General features: G+C 38.7%; 1 protein-coding gene across 2 annotated transcripts; it reads right to left on the minus strand.

The window, feature by feature from the left end:
* Positions 1-6,003: 6,003 nt before the first annotated feature.
* CMAS (cytidine monophosphate N-acetylneuraminic acid synthetase) lies at positions 6,004-19,813 on the minus strand. 2 transcript variants are annotated; one of them, XM_084286131.1, is made up of 8 exons: positions 19,628-19,813; positions 17,197-17,339; positions 16,838-16,993; positions 14,169-14,302; positions 12,801-12,895; positions 11,848-12,019; positions 9,888-10,038; positions 6,004-9,165 (listed from the first exon to the last, which is right to left on the minus strand). In XM_084286131.1, exons 1-8 carry the CDS (start codon positions 19,786-19,788, stop codon positions 8,912-8,914), a joined length of 1,266 nt encoding a protein of 421 aa, XP_084142257.1. In that variant the 5' UTR covers positions 19,789-19,813; the 3' UTR covers positions 6,004-8,911. The 2 variants fall into 2 exon arrangements, with proteins under 2 accessions (XP_084142257.1, XP_084142258.1); XM_084286132.1 differs by lacking the exon at positions 9,888-10,038 and having other exon boundaries at positions 6,004-6,250.
* Between the last annotated feature and the right edge of the window lie 204 nt (positions 19,814-20,017).

Consider the following 20,017-nt stretch of genomic DNA (forward strand, 5'->3'; position numbering starts at 1 on the left):
CTTCCATAGTAAGATGTTATAAAAAATTCTCTTCCATTTCTTTCTTTCTTTCTTTCTTTCTTTCTTTCTTTCTTTCTTTCTTTCTTTCTTTCTTTCTTTCTTTCTTTCTGCCTTCCTTCCTGCTTGCCTGCCTTCCCGCCTTCGTCTCCTCTCCTCTCCTCTTCCCTTCTCTTTTCCTTTCTTTCTTTTCCCCTACGTAATTTAAAACTTTTGGAAAAAGAGAGAAATAGGAAAATACTGGTCCAAAATGTACCTAGACCGCAGCAATACCGGATCTGGAAGAAACAAAACCCTGTGCAATCTCTGTTACAGTAAATGGGTACAACATTGCTTCCTATTCAGGTAATATATTTCACCAGAGAAGACTGATTCTCAAGACTGATTTAATTAGTGAGGACAGCATTAAAAATTTATGCCATCAGAGCTGGGTTGTGAGGATTCTACCTGCTCTTGTCAAAGTTAGCCTGCTTTGCTTGCTACCCAGACTTACATGGCCTTTGGGTCAGGTGAAAATGAGAGCAAGAGTATTTGAATGACTAAAACATTTAAGAGGGAAAAGAACACACAGATTCCATGCGTTGCTTCAAAGACATTTTCCCCAGAAACATCACACAATCAACTTTTAAAGTAGTTCTCAAAAAGAGATGTTTGTGCTGGAGAAGAAAAGGAAAATACCCTAGCTGCCTGGCTTTCATTCACATTAGATCTGATACGAGGAGTTTGATGCCTAAAGCAGTTTCTTGGAGGAAAACTGTCTGGTGAGGAATCTCTTGGAATAGCTTCAGGAACAGAAGATAGAAGAGTACTAAAGGCAAGTTTGCCTGAGGAAAGGTGGGGGTTTGAATGGGAAGAGCGGCCGTGGAGAGAAGGGCTGGAGATCAGTTGGTGGGTTTGTGCACTTGGTCTAAATACAGCAGATGTACTCAGGAGATCAACATGAGGGCTTACATGTACTCATTTGTCATCTAGCAGAGAAAACATTGAGGACCATGAGGAATTTCCGTGGGGTTTTCTTCACTGCCAGCCGACAAGAGAGGAGAGAGAGTCACAAATTACAGACAAAGAGTCAGTGGTGCTCGTGCTGTAAAGACCCAGTGGGAACAGGAAGGGAGGAATTAAGCCTGACAGAAAGGCTTGTGGGGGTGAAGGTGATTGCTGCAAGATGATGTTCAGAGGGGGGAGAAAGGACTGTAAGTGGCTGTGTCACTCCCACCAGTTCCAGCCTCACCGGTGACCACAACTGGCTTCATTTTTGAAGAGACCAGCGACCACGAGAGGTGATTCTGCGGTAACTTTTCTATTAACTTTGATAGAAGATAGTCCTCTTTTTCTCCTGAATCTGTTTGCCTGTCCTGCATGCCGCAGTGGACGAACTGTACTACAGGAGAGTGAAACATGGCGGGGCTGTGTGGCTCCTTAGGAAGCCGCTTCCACCAGGCCAAGCATAGAGGAGTGGCGGCACCTTGTGGCCCAGACAGAGAGCGAGCAAGGACTCAACATGACAACTGCTCAAGTGAGAAACAGAGACGGAAAAGCATGAAGGCACAAATTGCATTGCCATGCCTCTTTTTGGATTCTGGCGAAATCGGCCCCACGGGCCAACGCTAAGTGGAGAAATGGTGGTCTTGGGAACCGACTGCAAACCCAGAGTGCCAGAGACCTGTCTGCTCTCTGCTGGTAAAGAGGGAAGCAGCAAGGAACATAAATGTTTGTTCCTCATATACGTACATGTACACTGATCGCAGTGTCTGAGCTGCGAAGCTCTGCACCAGAATTGGGCATTCATTTTCACAGGATGTTCTGAAGGTCAAAAGCAGAAATGGGCTGTGAAGAGAATCAGGCAGAGGCTTGAGGGGAAGAGGCCTGTTTTCCAGGTACCTAATGACAGTCCTTGTGCACAGCCTGTTAAAACGTCCTTCATTTCTGATTGCCAGCATCTGCCAGGATCTGGGGATGACCAGCCTGCACCACTGAGAATTTATGACCAGACATGAAGAAGGAATGGTGGGGGGATGACACACTGCAGATGTATAAGCAAATACTAATGGCCAGGAGCAATAAAAGTAGATTTTACTTTTCTGTCTGCAAGACCTTTCCTTACAAAAAAGGACAACTGGGGTCTGTTGTTTGTCATTTATGACCTTGGTAAACTACTTAGACCTAATCCAAGAGCCAGCAGGTATCAGTATGCTGCTCAAACTACAGTTACTTGTCTACGTCTTTTTAGGAGGCGTGAGGAATTTAATCAGTCTACAGCATTGCCTACCAGCTAAATTAAGGATTTACCTACATTACAATAGGAAAAAATGCCATAGCAGGACTGTTGTGGTTTAACCCCAGCAGGCAGCTGAGCACAATCCAGCCTCTCGCTCATTCTCCCCAGGTGGGATGGAGAGAGAACTGGAGAGGTAAAAGTATAAGAATTCCTGGGCTGAGATAAAGACAGCTCACTGGGCAAAGAACAAGCCAGGCACACCAGCAAAGCAAAGCAAGGGATTCGGTTGCTGCTTCTCATGGGCAGGCGGGAGTTCAGCCTCCTCCAGGAGAACAGGGCTCAGCATGCAGATCAGTCCCTGGGAAAGACAAGCCCCATCACCCTGAATGTCCCCCCTCATTTCTCCTTCTTTATACCAGTTTTATTGCTGAGTGCGATGTCCCTCTGGCCAGTTGGGACACCTGTGGTGGCTGTGCCCCCTGCCAGCATCTTGTGCACCCCCAGCCTCCCCACCGGCAGGGCAGCGCAAGGAGCTGAAAAGGCCTTGGCTCTGTGTGAGCCCTGCTCTGTAGCAGCTGAAACATTCCCATTATCAGCACCGTTTTCATCACAAATCTGAAACATAGCATTGTGTAAGCCTCTATGAAGAAAATTAACTCTGTCCCTGCCAAAACCATGACAAGGACTCATCAGCAGGTGAATGAAGTGCAGTATAAAGCTAGCTCACATATCACTGCTATCCAAGCTTAGACAGCAGTTTAGCTGAAGCAGTCTAGAGCGAGTTCCCCTGCTTCTTGGCAGACGCATCAGTAAACTGCAGTATAGATACACTTCAAAGCACAGATACAGCTAGCTTGTTGTTCTTTACAGTGCCATGCACTGCCAGCAACTTTACCCTGAAACCCCCTGAAATATCCTGACTTTCACTATAAATCAAATGGGTGCTCTGTATAAACACTCAAGCAAGAAACCTGGGGAGCCCTAGTCTTTTATTAGCTGCAAGGTGCTCAATGACAAGGTGATAAAAACGTGGCAGTGCATTAAGCATACAAGAGCAGGAAGTAAAAAGCAGCAGTCAGCTTTCAGTTCTTTACAGCGAGAGTACACAAAGGCACCAGTGTGTTGATACAGTGCTATGACAAGTTAGTGCTAGTGCTTGATTGCAAGTAATCAGAAATACTGCAAAAAATCACCCTTCATACTCATCTGGTTCAAGTGTAGCTCCATCTCCTTTAAGAAAACATACGGCAGCATTCACGGAATTGAATCTAAGAGCAAATAATGATAAACACTTAAAACAAATCTTTAAGTTTATTACTATAAATGAATGGAGGTGTTTTACATCCATTTACACCAGATTACTCCACCCCATTCTCAAGCTTTTTAGGCCAGACTTCACTGAATCATTTGCAACATTTCAGTTGGGCATCGCTGATCAGAAGGCAATGCATCCCCTTCCAAGCTGACACTGTGTTGATGTGAACAAGATGTAATAAAGAAAAAAAGGTGGGAAATAAGAGTTATCAAACTTTTTAATGGGCTGTACAGTCAATGAAAAATGGTTGTGCAACAACAACCTTAGTTTCTCCGAGGACAAAACCTTTCACTATCCCCACATGTACCTTCAGTGTAAGAGTAAGCACACTAGCTCAGATGTACATGTAGACCGGAATTTAGACCAAAAAATTGTCTGCAAGAGTGTGTGAATAAACAGGACAAGCACATGATACTCACCTGAATATTATTCAAACCTCCAATTGCATTTTGTTTGAAAATTCCGCATGCAGTTTACCATGAGTATCTGTGACTGATGGATCCCAATTTAGCTGATGTCATTATGTTCTTACGTAGTTACTGTGCTCTCTTTTGCCTTATTTTCAGTGAGTTGTTTTGACGATTAAATGATGAATTCCTGATAGTAATAGCAATGCCATGTTTTGTTCCTTACTGTGTTGGAGATACACTGTTATTTTAGAATGAACCATGGATACATATTGTGAATTAAGCATAAAAATGCACTTGGGAATCTTCCACACAAATAAACAAGTTTCAGAACCAGAGGAAACATAACAGGTGTCAAACCCATGGAACACATGGACAAAGGCTGTTTTAAGTGTGCCAAGGCTTACTAAATCTCTGAAAGCCACATTCAGCCTCAGAAATCCATGAGTCATAGATGTTTGGCGGTCACAGGAAAACAGGAAAGAGTTGTCAAACACAACATGGCAAATTTATATTCCTTTGACATCTGCTTTTGGTCATTGCTCATTTCTTCAGTTGTCTTTTCCTAGCTCCCTGTTCCTCTTAATTTTATGGATATGTAACACAACTCTCTTCAGTCATCCTTCCAAAATGAAGAATTCTTACTTGGCTATTGCTCACACAAAAGCTGATTTATTCCTTTCACCACCTGTCTTATCCTCCTACAAGCCTTTAGAGTTTTACAGCTTTTTTAATATGTAAGAAACAAAACACCCAGTAGTCAAGATACATAAAAATCACTGATTAATACAGTGGAATAACGACTCTTATCCTTTTTGTCCTATACCATTTTCCTAATCACTCCCAAAATTTGGTTGCTTTTTATCTGTTAGTATACACTTCTAACCAATAGGTATTTTCTTTGATCATAACCCCTCCATATAAATGGATATTTTTATACATGAAATTAGGATTGTTTTTCTACCAGCTATTCCATTATATTTATCTATTCAGTTTCATCATCCTGCTCTTTACTAACTTGAATAACTTGGTATCATCCCTCTTTATTGCTCACCGCTCATTCCTTTTAACACATTTTCATATAAACAAACCCAAAATCCTTCCTTCTGCAAAAATAAGATAGTGACAACCTTATTTAGGTTGCCCACATATATAAATATACCTAGGATGACAAATGGGGATAGACAAACCCATCCAAGAGCAAGGAGAACCAAAACCACTGTTCAACAAATTTTCAGACAAGTGTGTTACTGACAAGTTGTTTTAGCTCATTTATGCAATGGGTTCATGCATAATAGAATGATTTTGTTCCACTGGACATATTTTATTATTGCTCTTGTAACATGGACGTTTAGGATAATTACTCCTGATGGGCATAATGCATTGTAACTAGACTAATTTGGAGTATTTCTGGAAATAAGAATTTATGTTTTTAGAGAATATTAATTGAAAATACAAATTTTTTGAAAAAGCCTTCTCAGCTGGACACTGGAAACGCAAGTTAACTAATATGTGCTTAAAAAGCATTAAGAACATAAAATCACCAAGCATTATAAAGTACCTCAGAACTCACAAGGCCAAGTTTTATGAGATTCATATCGACCTGAAATGAACTAAGGTCAGAACACATTGGATCACCATACAGGAAATGGCACAGAAACATATATTGAACAGGACAGATCAGGTAAAAATGACGTAATGGAGCCAGAAGTAGGTGAAGGTTTAACACATACCCCTTCTGCAGAGGTTAACAAACATAATGACAACATGTTACCGTCCAGCCTTTTCCCCTCTTCTCAATACTCTTGGCAAGAGCCACCAAACAGTCAAGAACAGTAGAGTTCTTGAGACCTGCTTAAAACGGGAATTTTCTCTGAGAACATCCTGTCAGCAAATCCTCAGTACATTCTGCTCAATTTACAAGATGATCCTGACGTAGAAATACCAGGCTAACTCTGACGGATCAGAAAACTGGAAAGAATGAATCTAACCTTTCACAGACACAGGCACAAATCACACTGCAATGTCAAGATCTGAACTTGGACTACTTGAAAATAGGAAACACATGCAAGTGAAGGAGAAATTTATTTAACAGGGGATAACCACACACACAAACACTGAAGATCGGTCTCCAACAGCAGATCAGGGCAAAGACATCGGGCAACTGATTGTGCACCTTAATGAGTAACTTAGGCATTTATTACATCTGTCTACGTTCATGGGATATATTCCATTCACATGGCACAGGAACTTGGAAGCATACCATTTACCATATGCAAGTGCATGACAAATCACTCCATAACCATTCTCTACCTAAAAGGTTAAAGAGAAATGATTATTGAAAATTTCAGTTAACCAGCTATATTTTAAGATAACTTAACATAAACTATGTAGTTTTCCTTTTTCAATCTCACAGAATTATGATAAACAGCCCACATTAGCTTTTTGGGAAATATTTTCATAACAGGCTGTTTAAAAAAAAAAAAAAAAACACCTTGAGAAACAAATCTGCACATTTTTTCAAGTTCTATGACCAAGCAGCATTACTCCCAAGTTAGCCCACTATAACAAAAATGACAAATGACCACTGAAATTTGTCTGAGTGAACTAGACACCTTCAGTGAAGGGCGATTGTGGTGCCAGATATGTAGTAAAACAATATTTAGCAAGATACTACACTTTTCAAGCTTGCCCAGGATCCAGGATTTCACCTTTATGGTGACTGTTACATTCATTGTCACTGCCTCTGCCCCTCTGTGACCATTAAATCCTCCATATGATTGAAGAGCTTTTATAAAATCACGAGGAGCAATGGAGGCATCCCTCAAGATACTGTAGCTTTATAGTCAGGACTTCCTTTGCAGTGTGAGCAATACAAAAATGAATCTTACAGGCAATAGATTGTGAATTTCCCATATCCTCAGACAGCCTTTATTTTGCACACTGTCTGCAGAGTTTATCATTCATTGTCATTTGACATGTCTGACGTAAGATTATACCAGATTTTTCTAACAAGAATTTGTCTAAGTGAAAACATGTATCAGCTACCCTTTCTTTCTGCCCCTTATGAACACTCACATTAAAGTTTCTGCATTTCTTTTTGATACCTGTAGAGGTTTGGGGTATACCCACTGCATTTGCAGTACATTCAGCAAGTAGCTGAACCATTAAAGAGTTCCTGATTCAAACATTAACCCTGGCAATAGTATCGATAGCTCATATTTCTATTATAGTTGCACTTACTCATATTTTTGCTTTTTCTAACATAAAAAGGATAGAAATCAAGTTCATCACAATTTCTCTAAACCTGCCTATCCACAGGAAATTGTTCCTGAAACCAAAGTTTGCAAGTTACTTGACTGTGAGAAGGTGAAGTAACTAAAAACTTGGCCAATTTTAAATGACATTATTAAAGCTGAATTGTTTAAACAATCTAGACTTCTGCAATTTATCACATAGTTTATATGAGTAAAATGATTTATCTACCTATAACGAAATTCATAGTTCTGTCCAAAATAGCTGTTGTTATCCACAGAATTTATCTCATGCAGAGCCCTAAAACCTCAATGAAAGAAATATTTGAACGATAATTTAAGAGGGGACTAGTGCAGCTAATTCACCTTTCACCTGTTAACCTTACTACTAAAGGCAGTAAAATAATTTCTAATTTAAAACTTTGCTTTGTAAAAGGAAGTCAACACAAAGTTAATCAGAGAGCAGTAAAACAGTAGATGTTATAACGGGAAGAGATACAGAGAATTTTATGTTGAGAGTCATAAAATAAAACAAACCATTATCATTCATCTCTGTAATAACTGCCTGTGTGCCACTGCCATTTTATTTTTATTTTATTTTTTAGTATAACTCAAGGCTGAGCCTGACTCACTGGTAAATGCTAGGATTGAAAACAGACGCATATTTTTAGTGTCAGTTATACAAATGTTTACAGTTCTTCAAATCAAAACAGGAAAAATTGTATTTTACATAAATACAAACACACATATACACCAATTTTAAATTAACATGCTAAAAATAGTCTGAATATATATTTTATATAAATATTTGTGGAAATGTCAGCTATGATTTTTTCTTCCATGGCAATTCCTTTTCCATAAAATAAACATTAAAGAACATTTTCTTTACTTTTTTTTTTTCTTTTAACTCATTAGTGATTGTAATAAAGACTTCATAGAAAGAAACAGAGTTTCTGCAAAGGAAAGATTTCAAAGTTAATGGAAGATTTAGTTCTAAATTTGGCAAAGCATTTAGGTATGTTAATTTAAGCACTTAAATAAAACCCAATATAAACAGATTCAAAGGTTAAGATGGCATAATTCCAAATGCTGCTTAATTACTTAGCCCAAAATTGAACACATGCTTAAATGCTTTTGTTAGTTAGTGTTAGTATTAGCTGGCTTTACAGTAACTAAGCTTTTCAAAATATAGGAAAATGTTTGGTAGTTATTTTACACCCAACTTCTCCAGCATATGCTAAAACTCTTCCTTCCTAAAGATGTGTCTCATGAAAAGCTAGCACACAACCACAATATCATATAGAAGATAGAGGAAATGTAAATAACTGCACAACTGGCAGAACAAATTTTTTCGAAGTCTGAATTACATATCCACAAATCATAAAAAATCATTATTCCCTGAAAATATTTGTATTATGAAATAAAGATACATCATTCCTTTTGGACAAGTGTAATGATTTAGAGTACGTTTACATGACACCACTTTTTCTAGTATTTTCAATTGCACTTAACTGGCTTTTAAAATAATCATGAATACAATCACGGATACTAGCACTTAATCAGAATGGAATCTTTAATTTGAGGGAAACATCTTTTTAACTCTACTGCTGTGTAAAATTTGAAAGGCAGCCATCCGTTGGGATTCAGGCTTACTGAGGGGGAAATGGAGAAGATGAAAAGCGGGAAAGAACGACTGCAGTGTTATTTTTTAAGTAATTCCTTATTTCCACTTCTGCTGCTCTCTTTTTCCCCCTGTATCCTCTCCTGCTGAATTCACGTCTTCCATTTGCTTTCTTGCAGAGTTCACTTTTTCTAACAACAGGAATATGTGTTCTGCAAACTCTCGGACAGCTCCACAACCACCACTGCTTTTACAAATGTAACCAGCAGCCTTCTGAGCAACTGCACAAGCATCAGCAGGCACACCACTCATGCCAGCTTTCTTCAGGCATTCCACATCAGACTCTTCATTTCCTTTTGAGAAAAAATGACATATAAAAATACCACAAAGGGAAAAAAATGAGCCAAATCATCATTTTTCAATATACTTATTAATAGTTTTCAGAATTTCTATTCTTGCCACAATTTTCATCTGAGAAGCTCAACAGCACTTTGCATATGTATTCTTAGAAAATCCCAGTGATATGTAGACACTGATCATACTTTACACATAATATTCAGGCAAAAGAATGGTACTACTAAGATGAGTGAAATTATTTGAGCAGCTAAGTAAGCATTTGCAGGACTTAAGTTATCACTAAAATGTAATTTTGTACATTACATAGCTTTCAGTTTTAATTCTGTCTGGTTTTTGTTTATATTTCAGAATATATAACTCTACAATATTAATCTGAAATGAACCAGAAGGAATTCAAAAGCGTGAACCACAACTGTTTACTTGTTCAATATCGAAAGATTTTCTAAATCACACTACAAAAATAGGTAAAACATTACTTACAAAAGTAGACACTGATTCATCATTGCATTTAATATTTAGATTGTACCCCAACAGGACTTCAAATAGGTATTTGCTTTTGGTGATTTTGTATTGTAATTTGCACTCTAATCCCACTATGTTTAGTGTATTAGCAATGGGCAAAGTGATTTTGAAGATGAGCAGTGCTACGAAGTTTGCATGTGTATGCTACATGAAATTTTACTACCAAAGAAAAAAAAAAAAGAAAAAAGAAACTGACCTAAGTAAGCAACTTCTTTCCAGCTCAAGCCAATGTATTTTCGCCAGTCTTCCAGGACTTGTAATTTATCTGTTGCATTAACTTTTGCTACACATTCCAGCTGCATGGCTGGCAGGGTTTTTGAACAATCTCTTTCAGAGATGAGTCGAACCTATTAAATCAAGTTAGAATAAATTCTATATACAAGGGAAAAAAGCCATTTAAGTTGATTTACAAAAAGAGACTAGAAGTTTCAGATGTAGGCTTTCTTAGATATCAGAAGAGTGTTGCATGACTGGTTTCTTCATTCAGAACTCAGAGTGGAAGTGATTTGTGTCCAAAAAACACATTACAGTCTTGAAATACAAGTTGCTTTGGGAAAGCGAAACAAACTGTAGGCTTCCTTGAGCTTGAGCACAAAACAGAAGTTTACATTTATCTTTTTAAAAGCAATATGTACCAAATAAAAATACTGGAAATCATGGTACACTGCCACGCTCACTATCTAATGCAGTAACATCTAACCTAAGCCAAAGCAGGGAATAAAAGAATTTCCAAGGAAAGTTTCAGCAGTTTTTGTAGAAGTAGAATATTTTTAAGTGTTTTTCCTGATTCCTCTGCCTAATAATGTTACCACATTAGTTACAGTAGGACTTCAGAGTGTCAAGAGACCACTAAAGAGACAGAAGTGGCATGGCACATTAATCTCTGGAAGTTCATTCCAAATTTTAAATTTAGAAATGATGTATAATGTAGGCTAAAACCAGATTACTGCATCAGGATTTTTAAGGATTTCAGACACAACTACTCCAAGGTTTTTGCCCAAGTTGTGGACAAGCTTATCTTTGTTGTTGTTTATTGCTGTTAAATGCTAACAAGTATTTGGCATTAAGCACAGAATGAATGGGAGCAGTGCACAAAGCAAGAGTACACCAGAACCATGCACTAGAAATACAGCAAGTGTGGCACAAAGCCCAAGAGGTTTTTAATAATAAATTCCAAGTCACTAAGTATGAGAATGGGCACCCAGAGGCAACAAAACAATCATTACAAGCTTCCTCCCTTCTGCCTCACAGAAAACAAAGCTGAAGAAGTTTTGAAAAAACACATGCTTCATTCCACTATCCCAAGGCAGCACCAGCTGCACCTAAATATATCAGGAACATCTTGCCTAACCTGTTACAACAACAGAAAACCAAAATGAATCTGCAACAAACTACTCAGGGTTTAACTATCTTTGTCTTATCCATGCCCATCTCTCTGAAGAAAGCCCAAATCTGTACTTAGTTCTTACCCCAAGACTTAGTTCTTACTCTAAGAAATTCTTCTAGCTATATCAAAAGCAGCAGCACAAAGAGAAAATAACAGGAAGGCTAATTTTACACAATGCAAGCAAATAGTCTGTTCAGCAGAATTTAGTAATAATAATAATAATAATAATTCAGGAAAGCATTCATATTACAGTATGTGTTATTTTTTTCATTTGACTTCTTACAACTTAGGAGCACATAAGTTATGGTTAAAGCAACTATGTGGACAAAAGCAATTGGGGTTTAATTTCCCCTCTGCCATAAAAATGGCTCATCTAGGATGAACCAAGTAATTTGCCTGGGTATCCTTCTTAGGTAGCTAAGAGATAACAACATATTCCTGCTTTGTAAAGCTGTTGGAAAAACATACAATTTATACAGCAGAGACATGTCACAATAAACAAGAAACTGACTGCTAGCTAATGTGTACGTAGACTAAAGAGCACACAATATGACTGATGCTAGCAAAACACAATACAAATTTCTTTCCACATTTTTCCAGGACAAACAGAGAAAGATGCCATAGCTGATATGAATGAAATGGATCAGTTTATCAGAATACATTTATTTTACTCTACAGAATCTGAAAACAGCGTTTGCCCCAACCCTGAACCAGTGTATCATCCTGCTTGATCTCATCATAAAGTGTCATGCTTTAGAACAACACTTACCTCGATTCCCCTTTTCTTTAGCAGATTGATACCAACAATATCTCTATAATCATAGGAGACCATTTCCTTCTGATCTTCTGTGACATAAATGCGACCATTTGTCAGGCATCCATCAATACTGCAAACCAATAGCTTCACTTCCTTTAATGGTTCCTTGCCAAAATACCCAAAGCTAGACAAAGAAGTTATCTTTTTAGATGGAAGTTTTTGCACACTCTGAAAACAAACATTTCAAATACAATTGTGACCTTCACACAGAAGAATTAGCTTTGAAATTCTTTTTTTTCCCCTAACGCCTTTTCTCATTACCTTCACTCTCCAAGTAGATTCTCCTTCAATGAAAAAAATATAAAGCCATCTAAGACAGCTCAGTTATATTACCCACTTAAAAATTAGGCATTCATTTCCCTAGCATAAAAGCTTATGTTCTATTAACACTTATGGCAAGAAAAAATAAAACGGAGTAAAGGATGAAAAAGGTACAATAAACACATCCCATTCACAGCTGCTATTTCTTTGTAGAGATACACAGTATCTGCAAAGAAAAGGCAGCAGGCAAAATGTAATCAACTCACGCCTTCTACTTGGAGCACTCTTAGTCATGTGAATTAGTAAGCATGATCTAGACTGCGGAAACCTAAGACAGCTCAGCTAAAAAGGCCAGAAACGATACTAACACATTGCTATGGTATAGTGAGGCCCACAATCCCTTTTCCCAGGCTGAACTTACATGAACTAGCAAACAAGAAACACATACAAACAGTGCAAAGGTAATTCAAATGATTTAAAGAAAGAAAGGAAAAACAATGAATGGAAATTAAATTATTCAATTATATTTGATTTCGATTAATTTCTGAAATTGCAATTAAAAAAACTACTTTATGAATTCTCATGATCATTCTTTGAAACAATGACCAATATTAAAGAAATGAAGGAATGAGACTTGCTTTTACCTCAGTACTCTTTGCTCTGCAATAGGCCAGTCAATGTCTATATCAATATCCACACTATGCTCAGCACGCATTTCATAGTAGGCCATTTTACCACCCTAGATAAAATAGAACCTATTACAATTTTCTGCTTGGGTTAATAAAGCTACAAAACTCTACAATTTAGTATCTTGTAATGAAAGTTGGTTACATGGAAGTCATGCTGACTAGCTTAGAAGCTAGTGAGCCATCAACAACAGTATTTTGTCAGCTACACAGAACCAAGCATTTGAAAGTTTATATAAGCCACAGTTAATATCTTCCTTGCACAACTAGAGGAAGTGTGCAACTAGGCTAGTATTCATTAGGTCATACTGATTCAATAGGTCTTTTAATGCAGTAAAGCAGTAATACCTTAGCACTGAATCAATACAAGTATGTTTATTTTTTGCTTTCTGTCTACGCAAAGACTTCATCTCAACTGGAAAAACATCCACCAAAACCCAGTGTAATTTAAAAAAAAATAAAAGCCCTGATCCCCTGATCCTCAGAGAGTTAGTGGCCAACTTTCAAAAAATGTGTAATTCAGCACAACTGTACAACTTCGCATCAATGCCTGCAAGTCCACACAGCACTATCCAGTGCTGCATGTGTCTATCCAAAGCATAGAAAACTAAAGCTATTACCTCTAGATTAGTAATGTATCTGCAAAAGAGCTAAGAATATAGTATTCTGACATAACTAGTACGGTATTCATATCACAAAAGTGGAAATACCTACATTAGGCTTTTTTCCAGTTGTGATGACAAACATTGGAAATTATCTGTAAGATGACAAACTTATCTTGCATGAGAAAGTTAAGAGACTATTTTTATAGACAAACAAAATTAAAGCTGAAGTAAATATGTTTGCTCTGTATTACTACACAAGGACACAAACATCAGGAAAGGGAAAAAGACTGTTTAAACTACAGCACAAAATAGGCATAAGGCAAAATGTCTAAACTTGACAAGAATGCAAGTTTATAGATTGTATGAGAAGCCTGTGGCACTGCAGGTCAGTTTTATACCCTCAGTAACGCTCAACTGAATTATAAGGTATGCACTTACATAGCAGTAAATCTACATGAAACTCAGGTTTTTAGGCTTATAAGTATATACAGCTCAATATTATTTGTACAAATTTGTTGTGAAGGAGGCTGTAACTGGTACTGCCCTAACTACAACCAGCCCTCTTAAATAAACAAATAATATGCTGTCCTAAAGTCAAAGTGCAGTTAGTAGATACTGATGGCATCAGAAACTGAAAGACATCATTGAATTCAAAACACTCCGTGACAAGAGTAAAAGATACATTTTTTCAAACAGCCGTAAAAAACCCAGAAGCACTAACCTGCAAGTAGCCTTTCTCAATCAAATGCCTCTTTGCAAAATAAAATGATCCATTTTCATACAGCTCCCCAGGCCAATCTTGCCTCCGGTACCGTTTTGCTGGATTCAGGTTTTGGGGCTCTGTCATTTTGTTTTCTGTTAACAGACAGAAATGCCAAAATAAGTTTTCCAGAATCCCTGTTCAAAATCACTTAATAACTTTTTGTAACACAGCTTTCTGTTGAAAAATTAAGGACACAGTTCAGTCACCATCTTATTTCATTATTATGTCTAATTTTTTAGCTTTATAAAGAATCACTGAATTGCTTGCTCTTTTTTGGAACTGTGGGTAACGAAGTGGAGAACTGTCCTGCATTTCTAGCAGAGTAAAATAAAGTTCTACTTTCCAACATAAAAATAATAATAAAAAAAATCCTGAGATGTTATCATCTCCTAAAACTGATTTCTGAAAGTAGTAGGGGGATATTCTTCTAGAGTGTTCCTGCTAGTGTGAAGGAAATACCATATCCCTCCCATAATCTATCTCCTAGTACACAATAGGAAGGGGTTTAGAGGCTAAGCACACAAAAAAAGCATTCAGCTACATACACCTAAAAAACAAAATGCCCTAAAAGAACGGAGAGCTGAGAGGACCATCTTGAAATCTGAAAGGTGAAAAATGAGCATAGAAGAAATTTTGCCTGTGGAAATATCTTGGTACTTCCCCAAAATACTTCCTATTTAGAGATATACATAATATTAACCATTCTTATATGGTTTAATCGATGTCCACACTGATTTTTTTCACAAAATGATTAGTTCAGATACTGTCACATTTTTATTTTCTAAAAATGAATATGTTCAAGCAGTGCCTTTGAACAAGCAAGATCCTGTAAGATGTCATACTGTGAGCAGAAACTGAACCAGCAGCCAGAGACTTCTGTTTTTAAGCCACCCCAATTCACATGCACAAAGCAGCTAAAATTCATTGGGTCTCATTATCCCATGAAGAAGTTAGAGGGTACTCTCAAAAACCCCAAACATGCTGAAACTTCCATATATATGAACCTAGTGTTCAATAAATACAACTTTGTGCTTAATGAAGTTGACATTCCTAAGCAGGGGAAGACATCTGTGTCTTTCAGAGTACATGAATATTAAACCTCAATGCTGAAAGAACAACAGAAATACACAGGAAGAGGTACAATCAGTATTTTAAATTAGTCTGAGAAGAGCACAATACTGAACTGGATTCTACTCAGGCAAATTGGTGTTACCTGAAACACTGTGTTCCTGAAAGGCAAGCTGCTTTTACCCTTAAGCTGTGAATGTTTTCAAAATTTTTAGCTTGTTCTCCTCATATGTATGCCTTGCAGTTGAGTAAATCTTTTGCTACATTAAAAGACTTCAGGTATCTTCTTGCACTAAAGAGCAATTTGCTCTTTTAGGTAGGCATCCAGGCTTTTTTATTGTAACAATTTGAGGATAGATGTTATTTACAGAGGTCAATACAGGTTACCAAATACCTATGGAGAAGTGCTGGCACACCATCATTTCAAAGCCACATGGTACATCCAAATGAGATTTAGATTTTCAGATGTCCATCTAGCATCTCAAGACATGAAGTGGACTTTCACCTAGTCATCTAAAATACAAACCACAGAATCCTACACTTCTATCCATGATTTTGATATTCCTCTTACACATTTATCAATAAATTTTCCTCCTCTTATGAGGAAAAAGGAGTATGTTCATGTTATCTGTTTATTCTAAACAAAGGCCAAATTTTTATTCCAACATACCTCCAGTATCAACATTCATCTACTTCGCATTTTCTTTTACAGCACGACACTTTGTGAACTCACAAAAAATTACATCTGAAACATTTTAGATATCAACAGAATAACATTAGTATCTGAGTAACATATTAATTTTTAGAAAATAAAAATGTGACTGTATCTGAACTAATCATTTTGTGAAAAAAAAAAGGAAGCAAAAATGTCTACTTTAATCACAGAAACAGAAGCAATGTGGGGAATAGTTCTTAGTACAAGCACAGAAGGTACTTATCTAGCTATGATAACATATAAGCTTTTTAAGTAAAGTTCAGTCCTGAGTCACCTTGGAAAGAAGAATATTTTGTCTAGGAAAAACAGTATTTTTCTGTATGAGCTACTTGACTTCGGTCCTTATGAATCAAAGGCAGTTTGCAATCTCACTTGAGTCAGCTGACAGTTTAGCAGGCTGAAAACAACCCTAAGCCTCCAAGCTATGAGGTTGCCATCCGGTCTTGACTAAGATTTAGCTCACATTATTTGCTACTTATTAGCTATTACACAGTAAGACTAAACAGTTCCCTAGTTAAGACAGGACCTCAGAGTCATGTCCACAAAAATATCAACACCCACTACGCAGATGTTGACATGTAAAGTTTGGGGAAGTTATTTTTTGAACCTAGACAAGATAATAGTATTTTCATTTTCAGCATCTTAAGATTGTCTGAGCAATGATCAGTAATATTAAAACAGCACTACTTAAGAGGAATCTTAAGTGATCTTAACCTTTCAAAGAAGCCAGACTATGTCTCTAAAGGCCCTTCAAGATATAAATGTCATAGGTACAAACATTAAACACTTGAATAAGTAAAACTTTGATTAATTTTAACTGTAACCAGAAACAGATAAATATTACCTCCTTTTTTTACCTCGCTCCATCTAAATTGATGCCGTCTCACAACAGAGAAGACAGAATCAAAGCCCTCTTTCTGGATCAGATCTGCCACTTTTATAAGATCACTGGGATGTAAACAGGGAGATGTTGCTTGAATATTTCCTACAATATCAACCTCTAAAGAAAAATAAAGAAACATTTATGAAACAATGAGTATTTTAATACATACAACCCCAAGATGTGGTATGAGTGGATGCCACAAAAGGAGAATCTTTCCAGCTTTGACTTACTATAGGATTTACTTATTTTTCTAAATACTAAGTGCATCATCCTTACAGGGCTACAACATAAAAGCTCAGCATGTTTCATTACTGATTTACCCTGATGATGATTAAGAAACTCTCTGATAGCTTCTAGAGAAGTAGAGGAGTCTTGAGATACTTCAGGGCTTCGACGATGAACTTGGGCGCCAAACTGCTTTGCAACCTTCTCGATTTCATCGTGGTCTGTAGAAACCCACACACTGTTGGCAGACAGTGACAGAAATGAATGATTACATACAGAACAACACCCAGTACTGTCCACTTGTCTGCTGTAATCTGCTAACCTGAACAACTCCCTGTACTATACCTGGCAATGAAAGCAACTAGTTCTTTTATTTGTGTGGTAGAACTACTTGTCAGTCCAACAAAGCACTTTTAACAACAGGGATAAAACACACACACATTCATCAGATTGTACAATCTAAAGCCTGGGTTGCATTTCAATTTAATTCTGTAGGGTGCCTGATCTACCACATCCATAGGTATCTTAAGCAACATAAAATTCAAAGTTGTAACTAGAAAAAAAATCTATTGCCAGCATGCCACAATGTTAGGCATGCTAAAAGATCATTGTATTATGACTGTTTTGAATGATGTATTCAAAATCACTGCAGAGTTCAGAAACAAGGCTAACAGTAAGTAAAAATGCCACTCAGACAAATAGCTTATCCTGCAAGCATTTTAAAATCTATCAGTTAGGCTCCATACAATCCCAGGGAAAGAACTGTTCAAGTTACAACTGTGTGTGTGTTGTGGCACTGAAAACCTTCAATACTAGCAAGGCAAGACTGTTGTGCGTCAGAGATAACAAACATTTACAAAAGGAAGGACAAAGTCTGAGTATCATGTGAAGGTAAACACCACCTGAATACTGTAAGGTGGCTGCTGCCATCATTATGACAAAAAAGCATAGGAGATGCAGAAACAAAAATGAAAAAAAACTTTATTCTCTCAGCAATAACGGCATTCTCAGTGCACTGCACATAGCAAGTAGTGCTTTAGTTAAACTTTTCCATTCAAAGACATCATGAGATTATCAGAATCTGTGTACGACAGTGACAGCAATATCAAATCACACCCACGTAAATGAATGCAGAAGATGTATTTTCCATAACCTCCTTCAGGGTGGCTAGTTTAAACATACCCTACCCATTTGACTAACAGTGTTTTGCTGTGTGATGTGTACACTGTCAGTACAGCTGCTTCAAAGGGGACTTGAAAACCCATCACACTTTCATCTAACACACTTGTTATGCCTCACTCCTATCAGGAAAATTCAAGTAGAAACGTGGAGGTCACTCAAACCCTCATATTCATAACAGGTTGTTAAACAATACGGATTCACCTGCATGAAGTTATTATCAATGATCTAGGTCAGAAATGTTTTAACTATTTCTTTATTAAAAATAAAGCCACAGATGCTTACTGTACTTTTCAGACTATGGTAAGGTTTTATGGGATAATAGTACAGTAGCTATGGGATATGGCAGATTTGTGCATACGTCCAGCTCTGAATCTTGTCAGGCTACATTTGTACACTTTACTATAAAACCTGAAGTTCAAGTCCCTGCTCCTAACATAACACAGAAGGTTTGTATCAGGAAGTTGCACCTAAGCATGCTACGTACCAAGAGTATCCTAACCACGCACTAGTTTTGATTACAGTTACTAGTATGAGTGCGGAAAATTCTCATGTTTCTTCTGGTAGAATGAAAGAAATTCATTCATGAACTTCTTTACCGAAAGGGTTGTTAGACACTGGAACAGGCTGCCCAGGGAAGTGGTGGAGTCACCATCCCTGGAGGTCTTTAAAAGACGTTTAGATGTAGAGCTTAGGGATATTGTTTAGTGGGGACTGTTAGCGTTAGGTCAGAGGCTGGACTCGATGATCTTGAGGTCTCTTCCAACCTAGAAATTCTGTGATTCTGTGAAATTTGTAATGCCCATATTCTTAGCACAACTGATGTGTTTGCTTCTATGTGACTAACGGTTGCTGCCAAAGTTTCACACACTTTGCCACAAAGTGAGCTCCTGCTTCCGAGCACACAATTATTTCATTCTCTTTGGCAATTCTGAGACTTTCTCTGCCTCCAGGACTCTGGGAACTTGGAGAGGCTGACAGAAGCACGCTCCCTCAGCCTTACACAGCGCAGGCAGGGGGATGATTTTACTGCTGTCTTCGCATACGTAGCACGAAGGCACAAGGAAAACTGAGCAACATTTTTTGGGCACGCGCAGCACTAGGACACTCTGCAGGACCACAAACGCCACTTGAGATGTAGCAGCTCTGTCACAACGAGGGCAACCAGCCTCGGGTCACCACCCCTGACACCCTTCCTGCTCCCGGCTCCCCAACCCCCGCAGCCGCACGCTGGCTCCCGAGGGCCCAGCACCCCGCCGTCACCGACCCTGCCTGGGGGTAACGGCCCCCGCCCACCCTCACACACCCGGGGGGGTTGAGGGGGGGATGCGGAGTGCGCATGCGCACCTGTGGAAGACGCCGGCGTCCAGCGCGGCGCGCAGCACCCAGCCGACGAGCGGCACGCCTGCCAACAGCTTGATGTTCTTCAGCGGGATCCCCTTGCTGCCGCCGCGCGCCAGCACCAGCGCGGCCAGGTGGGCGCGCGGCCGCGCCTCGCCCGCCTCCATGCCGGACGCCCTTCCCGCTACCGCGCGTGCATGATGGGAAGTGTAGTCCCGCTCCGCGCCTGCGTGTGCGCGAGGGGGCGGCCGTTGGGCGGGGACGTGAGGGAGGCTGGCAGGCGGCATGGCGGCTGGGGCAGGGCGTGGCGGGGCTGCCCTTGCAGCCTGGGGCTGAGCACGGCTGCAGGCTGTGTCAGGAGTGCCGCGTGGCTCTCAGCTGACTGGATTCAGTAGC

This window comes from Netta rufina (genome assembly GCF_964035555.1).
Source record: "Netta rufina genome assembly, chromosome: 1".
Classification (NCBI taxonomy): Eukaryota; Metazoa; Chordata; class Aves; order Anseriformes; family Anatidae; genus Netta; species Netta rufina.